Consider the following 15,361-nt stretch of genomic DNA (forward strand, 5'->3'; position numbering starts at 1 on the left):
GTTTATGATACTAGATTTTAAAGTATAATTTTTTTCCCTATCCATTTGAGGTGATAGCTGTCAAACAAAATTAAAAAATCAAGTTGAGGATTTTAATAACAGCTACAGCCTTTTAAGTATCTATTTTCAATGCTAACAGTAACGTATTATTTAAAACAAAAACTTCGAATAAATTCCCCTTCGGTATCTCACTGCAGAGCAAGGTGATCAGTAGGGACAGATCATATTAAATTATGTGACTAGAAGAACTTTCTGGAAAGTCACTTTGTCTGCCTCACTCACTTCAGAACAGTATTATTATGGAAAATAAAAATCCCAGAAGAGAGTTTCCTATTTGCAGTGGTCTCTGGAGAAAGTTTCTATAGTTTTCTTAAAATTAGTAGTAGTATTTTGAGATTTCTGTGAGGGTAAAAAGTATAATTGATTCCCTTTGCTATTCCAGAAACAATGGGTAGATTAGAACCCTTTCTTTAATGCACTTGATATACATGTACACATATGTACATAGGAAGTGTCCACTGCTATAAAAGCTCTTTGATCATTTCCCATTATAGAATTACAGAGGTAAAGGTGATTTTCTACTTCAAACACTTAATTTTATAGGGTGGAACAGAGACCCAGAGATGTTAAAGTAATGTGATATTTGGGACCGGACCCCAGGTGGCTTAAATTTCTGTTTACAGTCTGTTCCACTACTCCATACTATCTTGATGTAGCTTTAAAGGTTAACACATGTGGTCCTACAGAAAACCTTGCAAGTAATATACATGTGTATGGAGGTGTATATGTGTGTCTGTATATATTTGATTTTTAATAAGTAGATCAAGTGAAAATACACCTCGAGAGGACACTTAGATTAGTAGAAAACTTGCCTCTCCCTGCCTCAAACACACAGACACACACACACACACACACACAGAGAGAGAGAGAGACACAGAAAGCAGTTTAAATGTGTGAACTGAAGGAAAGCTAGTATCTCACACAGGTGTCATATAGTAAAGAAATATACTTCCAACACTGCTTCCTCTGCTAGGATGGGGTCGGTGCCCTGTTTTGGTGCCTCTCAATAAGCAATGCCTCATATATCAATCTCAGGTGCTACTAAGATTGTTCCAGTGGAGGCTGGGCCCCCCGAAACAGGAGCTACAAATCCTGAGACCACTGCTGCAGACCTGGTGCCTCGGAGAGGGTACCAGGAGTATGCCATTCAGCAGACACCGTATGAGCAGCCCATGAAGTCAAGCAGGTAAGTTGTTGTGTTCTGTGTAACGCCAGCCAGACGCTGAACATGAGTAGGTGCTATAGAGCACCAGAAGGATTGGCATGTTTATGTGGATTCTGTTTACAAACTTATTTGTGAAGGATGTTGACTCCTTGATTTAATGGAAGAATTAATCCCTCCCTTACAACCCTTCATGCTTTTGGAACTGCGCACCAATTGGCTGAATGAAACTGGGGCATTTTACGTAAAGCAAATGTATGCTTAACCTTAATAAAAAGAAGTGTGAACATGGCCTTAATAAATTTGCAGATTTGTATAGCTGCACATATTATAATAAAATCTTTATTTCCCCCCTACTTTTAAAAATAACCCAAGTATGTTATAGAAAGTTTACGCATCCTGTATGATGTAGTGTTAAAATAACCCATAATTGCTCTTTTTGGAGGTTACTACTATTGATAGTTTGGTTCATGGACCTCCATAATTTTTTCATTATATACCAACATATATTGCTTTAACCTTGTTATTTTTTCCAAATATGAAATACTAAAAGTACTGTTTTTAATTTTTTTAACCTACTACACCTTGAAAAGCTTTTATTTTTAGTATATATTTAAAGGATTGTGTTTGCTATTATGAGGATCTGTTATAGTTTATATAGCCAGGTTTTGCTGTGATGGACAATACAGTGATTAAGGTTTTGATACATGTATCTTTCCGTACTTCTTCCAGACTTCCTGTGGGATAAATAGCTAGATTGGAAATTGCTGCATCAAAGATGTAAACACTTAAAGCTTTAAATTGACATTAAACTGTCCTTCAGATACCTTGGCTCGGTTGACCAACTATAGTGAATGAGTGTGTTTCTGACCTTCCTCCCCAGTTTATCTTTAGCTCCTAAAGTCACTTAACAAACTGATCACTAGAAGTCTGAAAACATTCTTGCTAGCTTAGAGGAAAGACAAAGGAAATGGTTTCCATGTGTTTCTGGAAGAGGGGAGATGACGAGTAAAGTGTAAGCTTTAGAATCAAACAGACCTGGGTTCACTCTGACTCTTTACGTGCCTTCAGGTCAACACATTGAGCACCTATTATGTGCTGGGCACTGGTGTGAGATGACAAAGAGTAAGATAGACACGGTCTTTGCCCTGATGAAGCTTATCCTCTATTTAACTTGAAGCAAGTTACTTTGCCTCTGACATCTATTACACTATTGTAAGATTGTCTGTTAGAATCTTAGTTTAGTGGTGAGAATAATTGACAAAATATATGCAAAGTATCTGGCACATGTTACACTCTCATTAAATTATATTATTATATCATGTGGTATGCTTCATTAATTTGTAGCCTGAGTCCTCTATTTTTGTAAATGTGAACAACTGAATTTATTGATGAAGTTGTAAAATAACTAATTCCTTTGGCGAATCTGAAAGAGAATTAAATCTCAAGGGCACTCTGTGTCTCAGCTCAGGTTGATTTGTAGATCTTAACTAACTATCTTCACAATATTTAAAAATATGTTGGGGAGAGGATCAGCTAAATGTTAATCTAGTTATAGGTAAATTATACTGAATATTTAAGCAACAGACCTAGGCTATATTCCTGTTGTCATGTATTCTATTAATATTTTACTGTGTAAATTATAAGGTAACTATGAAAGAGACATTTATTTACATGACGATTTTGCTTTGTAAAATACAGATTAAAAACATTTAGGTTATATCATTTTTCCCTCATGAAAAATGATACATATTTATTATATAGAAAATTTTGGAAGTTCAGAAAACTAAGGAAAAAAATTATATTGCAATCTCATTACCCACAGATAACATTAAAATTTTTAATGTATTTCCTTCCAGCCTTTTTTATAGCACATATATTTTATAAAATTGAGTTTATATTTTATATGGGAGTTTGTATCTTACTTTTAAAACTCAATCACATTATGCTTGTATTCCTTTATTACTCAAATTAATCACAAACCCTTTGCTCCGTAGCAATGTCCTACAATTTCATTAGGATATTACTCAACTCTCCATGTTGAAGCCAGTGAGATCTTTTTAAAATGCTCACCTTGTGCTTAGGAGAACACAGGACTTCCAAGGCAGGACCTGCCCACTCTGAGCCTCCTGCCCTTGCCCTGGTCCCCCTGGTTTGCTCGCTTCTGCCAGCCGCTGCGGCCATCTGGGCCCTTTTCACCTCCTTGATCACTTCTTGCAGGTGTCCCTTATCTTCCTGGATGCCTCCCCTCCTCCTTTCTGCTCAGATGTCCTGTCCTGAGGGAGGTCTTCTCTGTCCCCTAGACCAGCTCAGTCTGCCCTGATGGGGCTCTGAGGGCAACCTGCCCTTTTCCTTCTCTGCGGGCAGCCTGGCGGTCCTCAGCCACTTACTTTTACAGTTAATAGGCTGGCCTAGCTCCCTCCAGAAGGTGAGCTCCAGAGAGCAGAGGTTGTGTTTGGCTCCTTTTGTATCTCCAGTGTCTGGAACACTTTTTTGAATGAATGAATGAATGAGAAAAAAATGTGCAAACAAACTAGTTCCCTAAATTGGGACTTTTGAGCAGCTATTCTTAGCTATTGTGAAAAATGAGCCATGAGCACCTTCCTCTGAGTTTTGTATTCTTGCTTTCGGATAATTTGCAGAAGTGGAATAAAACTGGATTAAGGTGTCTGACCTTTTAAAGTACTACCTAATTTTTTTTCTAAAATGCAGTGGTGAGAGTACCTCTCTTATTGAATGGGCAACACTGGAGTGAAGTAATTTAATAGGAATTGTATGGACATTGAGGCTCTGGGCATTGTTTCATAGTGATAGTGGCTCATGGTTGAGAGTCAAGTGCAGGCTGCTTAGCACCTTCCCCGGATTCATTGCCATTAGTGGAAACAGGGCACTGCAGGCTTTATCGCGTATTTGTCTGCTAATACAAAAAGTCAGAGCAAAAGATTCTCCCAAGACCATTTAGATCTTGCAGTAGAGGAGGAAATACCGTGATTTGTTTATTTAATTAATGTTATGAATCCAGGGTTTCTTTCTTCGGTATTCTTCATACCAGTAAAATGTATTACCTTCTGATATTTTTGTCATTTGAAAAAGATCCAAATTACTTTCCTTAAATCAGCCGTGAGCTTAGCATGCAGGCATACTAGTAACTTTCAAATTTGAATATTTTAATTACATAATGTGAATTGTACCCTCTGGTGTTTATGGATTGCAACCCATTTAAATATTAATTTAAAGACAGGGCAACCTGTGCTGATCAGACATAGTTGTTTGGAGAATTTTTTAACTAGAGACTTTACAGATGTGGTGGGCACAGTTGATGGTAACTGATTAATAGCACTACATGATTGTTAATAGTCTAAGGGCCTTCTTGGATAACCTAGACATGCAGTCCAGAGGGAGCACTTACGGCCAGAGAGGACGTTCTCCCTGCCTCTTTGATCTCATCTGCCAATTCCTGTCCCTGATACCTCTTGTTAGTACTTTGGTGACTGTCCTTTGCTGATTTCAGAAACGAGGCTGGACCATCTCAACAGTTGGAAGCCCCATGCAGGGAGCTGTATGTATACTGTCACGTTGGTGACAGGTTGCTGCACATCAGTGTTTTCAGGCCATGCAGAGGATGAGGGTGAATGTGCAGGCTCTAGAGTCAGTCTGTGTGAGTTGAAATCCTGGCTTCACCTCTTAGTAATTGTATGACATTGGGCAAATACTCAGTTTTTTCACTTGTAAAATGGGTACAATAATAGCACTGGAATTAAATACTGAGCCTAGTGTTTGTCATATTCTAAGTACTCGATAATTGTTAGCTCTTATTACTATCTCATTCAGCGTACACGTTGCCATATTGAAAGACCCAGGAGCCAGGAAGCAGACCATGCTTTTATTCTTCCACCACATACACAAAATCTAACACAGTGCCTGAAACACACTGACAGGTGTTAACAAATTGGAATCATGTGAATAAATGGTGTAGAAGGTTAATAAACGATGGTCCTATTTTCTCCCATCTGAGTTCTAAACCTATCTTGATAGAGGCAGAGGAAAATGGAGAGTCACACATCAGTGTATTACTGAGAGCTGGGGAGAGAACAGCATGGTGTAGGCCAACACCAAGCCTTCCATTACCGTGCTGCGGAATTAGCCTGCCTCCCCTCACTGCGGTCCTGGACCACTCCTGGCCAGGCTCACAGATGCCCGCTTGGCAAGCATCTGCTGTGTCCCGTACTCACTACAGGCAGCACATCCTCACCAGAAGGGAGAGGCAGAGCCCAGCTCATGAATTATGGGTCCTGTTTCAAAGTCACTCTTTTCCTGGGAAGAAGTAAGGACATGGAGAAAGGCCAGGGGTCTTTCACTAATGGGAACTTGCAGAAAGGGAAAAAGGGTCATCCTAATGGTTGAATGAATAGGCAAGTCTGGATTATCCAAGCTGTTGGAAAGCTGGTTGTGTGTAGTCTCATGGAGCAGACAGAGTTCATTCCATTATGACTGGTCTCATTAAAACATCCCAGAATCCACACATGTCAGCTTGGAACACCGCCTGGTTATCGTGCACATTGAGAACCACACACGCCTCTTCCTTCTCTTGCCTCCCTCTTTCTTGTTCCTCAAGCCTCAACCCAGACTTCTCTGTGACAAGTTTTCCCAGCCACCTTAGTCCAGCTTAGAGGTCTCTTTCTCTTTCTTTCTTTTTTTTTTTTTCTTTTCTGAGACAGAGTCTTGCTCTGTTGCCTGGGCTAGAGTGCCATGGCATCAGCCTAGCTCACAGCAACCTTAAACTCCTGGGCTCAAACGATCCTCCTGCCTCAGCCTCCCGAGTAGCTGGGACTACAGGCATGTGCCACCATGCCTGGCTAATTTTTTCTATATATATTTTCAGTTGTCCATATAATTTCTTTCTATTTTTAGTAGAGACGGGGTCTGGCTCTTGCTCAGGCTGGTCTTGAACTCCTGACCTCAAGCAATTCTCCTGCCTCGGCCTCCCAGAGTGCTAGGATTACAGGTGTGAGCCACCACGCCCGGCCCTCTTTCTCTTTCTTCCCTTGCCCATTCCTATCAACTCTTACCACACTGTCGTGCAATCATCTGCCGACCTGTCTTCTCTCCCCCAGACTGTGTGCTCCTGGAGGACCACGACACACACTGGTCCTCTTGTCCTGTTTGTTGAGTGAATGGATGCATCCATCCATCCTCTGGATTTGGTTCACTGTTAGGCCTCTGGTGTTTGGTTCATAAAAAGGATTTAGCATTCATGAGGAAGGTTCAAGTTCTCTGAACGTAACTGTGCTGTCATCTGTTTCTAGGCTAGGTCCCACTCAGCTCAAAATCTTCACTTGTGAATACTGCAACAAGGTCTTCAAGTTCAAGCACTCACTGCAGGCCCACCTGAGGATCCACACCAACGAGAAGCCATACAAGTGCCCCCAGTGCAGCTACGCCAGCGCCATCAAGGCCAATCTCAATGTGCACCTGCGCAAGCACACTGGGGAGAAGTTCGCCTGTGACTACTGCTCGTTCACCTGCCTGAGCAAGGGCCACCTCAAGGTGCACATCGAGCGGGTGCACAAGAAGATCAAGCAGCACTGCCGCTTCTGCAAGAAGAAATACTCTGATGTCAAGAACCTCATCAAGCACATCCGAGACGCGCATGACCCGCAGGACAAGAAGGTCAAGGAGGCCTTGGATGAGCTCTGCCTGATGACCAGGGAGGGCAAGCGGCAGCTGCTCTATGACTGCCACATCTGTGAGCGCAAGTTTAAGAACGAGCTGGACCGAGACCGTCACATGCTGGTCCACGGTGACAAGTGGCCCTTCGCCTGTGAGCTCTGTGGCCATGGGGCCACCAAGTACCAGGCATTGGAGCTGCACGTCAGGAAGCACCCCTTTGTGTATGTCTGTGCCGTGTGCCTCAAGAAGTTTGTCAGCTCCATCAGGCTGCGCTCCCACATCAAGGAGGTGCACGGGGCTGCCCAAGAGACCTTGGTCTTCACCAGCTCCATCAACCAGAGCTTCTGCCTCCTGGAGCCTGGCGGCGACATCCAGCAGGAAGCCTTGGGGGACCAGCTGCAGCAGACGGAGGAGGAGTTTGCGTTGCAGAGGGTGAAAGCACTTAAGGAGGAGTCCCGTCCTGGGGACGCTCGGCCCAAGGAGGGACAGAAGGAGCTGGAGGCTCCTGTGGAAATGCCTGCCCCGGCTGGGCACCTGGCCTCCCCGCAGGCCAAAAGTGCAGCCCTGCCACCCTGTGAGCTGGAAACCACCGTGGTCTCTTCAGACCTGTCTTCTCATGCAGTGGTTTCAGATGATTTTTTATTGAAAAATGATAGCTCTTCTGCTGAGGGTGACTCTGCTCCTGAGAAGCCCTCGGACACCCAGCACGGAGGTTCCGATCAGACTCAGGGTGAAGTAATCACACTACTACTCTCCAAGGACCAAAGTGCTGGGCCAAACCAGGGGACCCAGGGTGCCGAGAGCTCCCCAGGGGAAGGGCAGAGAATGGCTGCCCTTCCGGACAGTGACCCAGATCCCAGCAGGTGTCTCAGGTCAAATCCAGCTGCAGCCTCAGAACTCCTTCCTCTAGTAGCTGGTGGTGGGGACAGTGTGACACGCCAGCCTGACTCTTGCAAACCTGCCCCTGAGCACCGGTCTGGCATGACCGCGTTCATGAAGGTCCTGGACAGTTTACAGAAGAAGCAAATGAACACTGGCTTGTGTGAGAGGATCCGGAAGGTTTATGGAGACCTGGAGTGTGAATACTGTGGTAAGGAAAGGCAGCACGGGCGTGCGGCTGATGGAGCTCTCCTTCCCAGCAGCCCCGTCCGCCCCCGACACGCTGTGGTCACCTCGTGTTTGGTTGAGCCCATGGCTCTTTGCAAAGAACACCTTCTAAATGAGCCACATCCTCCACTGTAGATAGGCATGGGTGACCACCGTGTTGCAGTTAGCACTTGGAGTCTTTGTGGAGACAGCTGGGATGGCCGCACAGCTGACAGTTGGCTTGGTCAGGTGTGTGTGCTTAGGGTTACCCCAGGGCCTCTACCAGAATTTTAACCATGAAGAATCTTTCTTCTGGCACATGACAAATTTAAAGTCGAGCTTTAAGTTGTGGCCATGTACTAGATGAGCTGAGAAAGGTTACAAAGTGGCAGCAGCTCTCTGTAGGGAGGCCCCGAATAGCACCCTTCAGCTCACAGTGAAAGCACGGCCCCTGAATCTGCCGGGAGCTGGTCGTGCAGGAAGTAGGAAGTCAAGCTCTGGACCCAGTGTCCCAGGAATGCCAGTAGAGTTTAGAGACTCTTCGATATGTGCATGTCCATCATAGAATTTGGCACCATAACTGGTCCTCAGTAAACATTTATTTCCTCCTCTCCTAGTCCTGACATCATGCAAAAAATAGTAGCACCCTTAATATTTGCAACCTCTCACCTTTGTAAAGTAATTTCCAGGCAGAGATGTGGTGGAAAGTGTGAAAGGCGACCCGGACAAGCACAAGAGGGAGATAAATATTAGAGTTAAAAATAACAATAATTTTAAAAATTCAAATTCAGTATAAAAGAAACTTCCTTGTTCTCATGTGAAAATATTTTTTTAGGCAAACTTTTTTGGTACCAAGTGCATTTTGATATGCATGTCCGCACCCACACCCGGGAACATCTGTATTATTGCTCCCAGTGTCATTATTCTTCCATCACCAAAAACTGCCTTAAACGTCATGTAATTCAGAAACACAGTAACATCTTGCTGAAGTGTCCCACTGACGGCTGTGACTACTCGACTCCAGATAAATATAAGCTACAGGCACATCTTAAAGTTCATACAGCGCTGGTAAGTAGCAAGCCCGAGCGGCAGCCCTGTCTCCCTTGGGTGCTCATTGCTTTCTCAAATTTGTGCATATGTGGGTGTCCCTGCTGCAGGTCATCCATGTGCAAATGTCCAGCCCTGAAAAGGAGGAGAGGGCTTTCTCCTGAAACAGCTTTTCCCTTTACAGAAAGCTTCACCCTGGGTTCCTTTCACAAGAGTCTCTAATATGTTGAAAAAAGAGAGCAGATTGAACAAATTGTTTTCTCTGCAAATTTTTCAGCATCAGAGAATGTGTACAGAAGAAAGATCTGTAGAGTAGAAATAAAGCTAGGATTCCTTAAATGACATTTTAAAGAATTATTAATAACAGATAGCACTAATAGCTGCTACTGAAGGTTGTTGAGCAGTTGAATGAGATAATGCCTGCAAAGTGCTAGGAACAGCATTTGGTTTACAGTAAGAGCACAGTAAATGTTGACGACCACTATTGTAATATTATTGGGTTATTGGGTAAACTCTCTGTGAGAACATGCCTGTGAAACAGTTTTATTTTTTAAAAGAATTATATGTTAATTCAAGGTGCTGTTAATATTCACGATGGTAAATTTGTTTAGTTCTTTGGTGGGAGATCATGTAACACAATGAATGAATGTTTATTTTGCAAATTCTAATCTAACTCAAGAGGCTGACACCTGAGAGTGATTTGGGGCTTCTTAAAGTTGTAAAAGAGACACATTTGGCCCCAGGTGTGGTTGTTTCAATGCATGCCTTTTTATGCTACAGAGAGCATAAAACGAGGCTTCAGAAATTTGATGTGCTACTGTGGTTTTCTGGCATAAAAATCACTAACACCCTAGCAGTTTGTCACTAGGGGGAAAGTCAGGGTGTTTGGGTACGGTGGGTAGGTCAGAGCACAGGCTTTGGGCTTATATAGCAGGATTCAAATCATGTCTCCAGCATGTTCACAGGCTCCATGGCCTCAGGCAAGCCACTTGTCCCTTCTGAGACCTGTATAAAATAGTGTTCTGTATAAAATATATATTTAAAGAAATATCCATTTTATATATACACACACACATATACACATTCGTATATACACAGATACATAAAAGCATGTATGTACATATGCATTTATACAAGCCTACACACATGCATACACTTATGTGCATATGTGTAGACATATATGTGTGTGCATATATATTTGTATATACTTCCAAATCTATGGTTATTGGGAAATAAAAATGGAATGCTCTAAAAAACCTGGCACAGTGCTTGTCATATAGTTGCATAGCAGCTATTGCATGTCACCTGGTACTTCTTCATACACGTTCTCACTCTGTCTGTCTGTCTGTCTGTCTCTCTCGGGCATGAAGGCATGTGGTTTGTAATTCATTATGGAACTGCTGTTAGTTTGGTACTGCTTCCAGTACTCTCTTAGGGCAGGGAAAACTGAGGTGGCAGAATTCGTTAATGCTACTTTGCTAGAATCTCGTGTGAAGTCAAGAGGGAGTGAAGCCAACATGACCGCAGGCTCTTGGGAGAAGTCTTGGAGTGTAGCGGTTAAGACCAGAGAGCTGACTGCTGGGTTTTAACCCCGGCTCCCCTGTTTACCATGTGTGTAGCCTTGGGATGAGTCATGTAACCACTCTGTGCCTCGGTTTACCCATCAGATGAGGGTGAAGTAAGGGAACATACGTGTCTCAGAACAGTGCCTGGCATGGGGTAAGCACTGTGCCATTGACTATTGTTATTATTTATTTTTCTTACCATTTTGAAACTTGCTGGTCTGGATTCAGATTTTGAAACACAGGCTAAAAGAACAACAGGAACAATGAAGTGGTACATGAGATTGACAATCTGGGACTGCCTGTATTTTTCCATACTCAAGTTCTGCGTACCCACTGTGTGTGTCAGAGGGATTCGTGGTCAGCAACCTGGATGGGGAGGCTCAGCCTCCTGGGCACGTCCCTGGGCCTGGTGGTCAACAAGGCAGTGTCAGGAATGTGCGCTGAGATCCTTGATGCAGATTTCATATGCTTTCGCTTTCGTTCTTCTTAATAAACTGGCATTTAAAGACGTTTCTCTTTTCAACTTTCTATGGTTTTGATAAGCCTTCAGAGAGGCTTATCTCTTTAATATCAACACTTCAGAAGGCATCTGGGAAGTATGTGTTGGGAGAAGGAGAAGTGACAGCTGCTGTTTTCAGGCCCTGTGCTGTCTTAATTCTCATATCACTTCTAGGAGTTCGGGATTATTTCCTCTACTGGGCAGATCAGGAGCCTGGTGTTGCAGAGTCCTTCAGTAACTTGCCCAGGGTCACACTGTCAGTAAAGGCCAGAGACAGAATTGAAGCCATGCTCTCATCACTGCCCCAGTCTGCCCACTTCGTGGCAGTTGGTCATTAATACCAGCCACACCATTCTTGGACACTTGAACATCATCTCAAGAAATGTGGTCCAGGTAGACTTTGTCCCATGAGGGCGGGGACTGCGTTGATACTTCCTGTGCTGATAAGTGGCAATTGTGCCTTATGCTGCAGTAATAAAATGTCTCTGCAAGTTACTGCAAGAGAAGAACAGCGTACCGAGTAAGGGAGTGTGACTCAGTTGACCTTATAAAAAAGGATGTTATCCTGCTTCTCATTAGCACTCACGTTTTCTTAGGAGTTGTTAAAGTTTAATTTCAATCTTTTCCTTCGCTGATATTTGCAGTTCTTCCAGTTGAGACACTTTTAAAGGTGAGCGTGCTGCCGCTGCTCCTGAAGCTGGCTGACACAGGCTGGAGGCCTCGTTCTCTACGTGCCGGGCATGGGGATTTCAAATATGAGTAGGACCTGGTCCCTGCTTTCAAGGTGCTCTTGGTTTTGGCGGGGGGGTTAAACAAGTAAATAGTGATACAGCATGGCAATGTGGGGGCCTGAGTGAGGTCAACATAGCCCCTGCCCCACCGCCCAAAGAAAAAACCCCCCAGAGGAGGGCCTAGAAGGAGGGGTTCTGAGGTGGATGAGTAGATTTGGGAAAGGGGAGAGGGCAAGGAAAAAATTCCCAATAGAGTCGACAGCACAAACCAAGGGGAAGTCTTTTGTATAATATTTACTCCAGGATATTGAATCACTAAGCATTTTCCATGGAGCAGGTGGAACATATTGCTAGTGTAGTATGATCGCATAATTTATGAAAATAGGTTCCAGTATTTTGAGTATAGACAACATTTGTCTTTTGAGCCTGTAAATTATTTCTGTAATGAAGCCAAGGGTACCAAGGCAATGTTGATACAGTCAAAAAAATCTTCTGCTTCCTCTGAATGCAGACTCTTTTGTTATGATAATAAAGAAGCTATCACCAAATCATTTTTTAATGGAATTCCATATTTGCAAGGAAAGTTAAGGTGGATTTTTTTGGTAACAGCTTTATTGAGATATAATTCACATACCATACAATTTGCTCATTTAAAGTATAACATTCAGTGGTTTTTAATATATTCACAGAGTTGTACAACTACCCCACAATTAATTTTAGAACTTTTTCATCATCCCATGAAGGAACCCTGTACCCATCAGCTGTCATCTTTACTTCCCCTCCCTGCCCCCTAGGGGCACTGCCACTGATCTACTAATCTACTAGTGCCACTGCCACTAATCTACTTTCCATCTCTCTGGATTTGCCTATTTTGGGCATTTCATATAAAAAGAATCATAAAATATGTGTGTAATACAGTCTTTTGTGGCTAGTTTCTTTAATTTATTTCACCCATGGGATAGCATGTGTCAATACTTTATTCCTTTTTGTAGCTAAATAATATTCCATTGTATGGATATACTACATTTTGTTTATTTGTCAGTTGATGGACCTTTGAAGGTGCATTTTTGGTGGTAATTTCACCAAGATTATATTTCCATCTATAGAGTGTTTTAAATCCACTTGATTCTATCTAATTCTTTGTGAAATCAGCAAAGTAAAGCATGGAGGTTCACTCTTGGAGTTAAGTATTGATGTTTCCTTAAGATTTCTAAAAATTATGAAGCATCTGTAAGAAAAATCACCCACGTTTTTCATCATTACCCACTAGTATTTACCTGTGTCATCTTCACTGTTCTTGACACTAGTAGTGTCATCACTGCTGTGAAGTGGATAAAATTGGGGATTTGGAGGTACAGGACAGGGCTCTGGCCATAGCTCTGTGGCCTGGTCTAGACTGCTTGGTCTTTGAGCTTTATTTGTCTTTACCTGAAAGTGAAGTCAATAATACCACCCTGCTTCCTCTGGAAGGTGGCAAACGTCCAGCAAGATAATACGAATGTACTCTATGATGTCAAAATGCCTACAGATGTCCTTGTGATTGGGCTGAGGACTCTGATCATGGCCGGGTCTAGCTGGGTCAGGAGAGTGGTCCTCTTCTGCCTGGGAAATGGATGGAGTGTGAGGCAAAACCTTGCACCAGCATGAGGCTTAGTTGCCTTACCTGTGACCCTGGAGATGGAATCAAGATGTTGTAATTCTGGCTTGCCTTTTGCATTTGTTTCATTATTTCCTGCATTCAGCATAGATTCTCATGCAGAACAAAAACTAAGGACATTTAAAGCAGCAATCCGCCTTCCCCCAAATGGGCCTATATCCAAGTCCATTCCAGTTGCATTAGGACTCTAGGATAATTTGGCTAAGTGCCTGTTTCTGTGACTCTTACAACTATTTCTTAGCTAAAGATACACCTAATTATGGGAAGGAGTATGTACATTTAATATGGTTTCTTCCCACCATCTCCTCCTCATTAGTAACTAGATGGTGTTGACTTATAGTAAAAAATGTATTGGCATTAAAGAAATATGGGGACCTAGCCAAAGTTCATCAATGACATTTCTGGAGAAAATCTACATTTTACAGAACTGTGCCAACTTCATAAAGGGAAGACTTGAGCAAACATGATTTTTGTAGAATGAGAAGAGGCTTCAGGTTCTGATGGACCCAAGTTGAGACCGCATAACTACTTCTGTGATTTTGGGCAAACTAAACTGCCTGGTCTCCTTGAGCCTCAGTTTTCTCATCTCATAAAGTACTTTCCTCTACCTCTCAGGGTTGTGAGGATTGCATTAGAAAATATGTACAGAGCACCCAGTCAGCATTTTCTCTCTCTCAAAAAAAAAAAAAAATCCATTAGAAAGTTGTGAAATAAGTTTAGTGAATCACAACTAACATATCTTAAAAATGAAATATAATAAAAAAGAACTTGCCAGCATTATTCACACATACTAAGGGTAAGTATTATTTCTGGAGACCTTTGCTTCAGTGTTTAAATGTTTGTGTTGGTGTGTGTGCGTGTTTGTGTTGAGTGGTGCTGTCAGACCCACCTGTGGGTCTTGTGAATAAGTCTGTAAGTCACTGACCTACGTGCAGTAATTGATGACCTCGAGAACCAGAATCACATGGGAGTAATTGTTTGAATGAGATTCCTGGGTTTCCACCTCCACCATAATTTGAGGTGGGATCTGAGAATCTGTTATTTAAAGAGCTCCTCCTGACACAAAAGTGTGAAACAGCAGGAGTGGAATATGTGGTAGATGTTTATGATACACCAGTTTATTCCCATTATTTCTGGCCTGTGTTCCTTCTCAGAAGTCCTCAAAGGTACCTGATGCTAAGGGTATTGTAGGAGTTACAGCCCAGGCTTGGAAGTTGGCATGCTTGGTGTTGTATTCTGACTCTAAGACTTAGAAGTGGTGTGGCTCCACTACCTAACCTTTCTAATCTCCTTGACTAGAAATGGGGACAGCAATCCCCACCTCCAGGGTTGCTGTGGGAATTTAGTGAGATAATATTTGTAAGAGACACAGCACAGTCCCAGGTACATAGGCACAGGAGCAGCTCCTCCTCCTCCTCCTCCTCCTCCTCCTCCTCCTCCTCCTCCTCCTCCTCCTCCTCCTCCTCCCTTGGAGGAGGAGAAAGAGGAATAGTAACAGTGGTTGGTTGTGGTCCATCTGTCCAGAGTTTGCTGATCTCTCACCAAACGTTTAGAATATTTGGTTTCTGTCTTTGAGACGTGCATAGTCTCTTTTTGGCTATAGAGGTACATATATTAAAAAACGATCTTACTTGTAGTTGCTGGAAACAAGCTGACATAATATTAATATATTCTCAACAAAGCACAGTGAAATCAGAGGAAGCTACCTCAAATACCTTTCTGGAAATAAGTGGGTAGACCCAATAAATATGTATTTTTTTTTAAGTAGAGGAAATGTTATTTAACTAAAATGATTGAATATAATGTTTTTCCTTTCCAAGAGCCACAAGAATATGGTCTTTTTTTACTTGATAACAAAACGAGTTTGTTTCTATGTTGCTCTGT

The 15,361-nt window shown here is 42.6% G+C and overlaps 1 protein-coding gene across 14 annotated transcripts in view; it reads left to right on the forward strand.

Annotated features, from left to right (window-relative positions):
* The window catches only part of ZFAT (zinc finger and AT-hook domain containing), a 296,047-nt gene that overhangs the window by 175,089 nt on the left and 105,597 nt on the right, over positions 1-15,361 (forward strand). For all 14 annotated transcript variants that reach the window (XR_006737368.1, XM_045561493.1, XM_045561492.1 and 11 more), the window contains 3 exons: positions 1,096-1,246; positions 6,529-7,982; positions 8,814-9,046. Coding sequence is in view for 13 of the 14 variants with exons in the window: in XM_045561493.1 (XP_045417449.1) it covers positions 1,096-1,246; positions 6,529-7,982; positions 8,814-9,046 (1,838 nt within the window). In the remaining variant the exon portion in view is untranslated. The remainder of the gene's footprint in view (positions 1-1,095; positions 1,247-6,528; positions 7,983-8,813; positions 9,047-15,361) is intronic.

This window comes from Lemur catta, chromosome 9 (genome assembly GCF_020740605.2).
Source record: "Lemur catta isolate mLemCat1 chromosome 9, mLemCat1.pri, whole genome shotgun sequence".
NCBI classification, from domain to species: Eukaryota; Metazoa; Chordata; class Mammalia; order Primates; family Lemuridae; genus Lemur; species Lemur catta.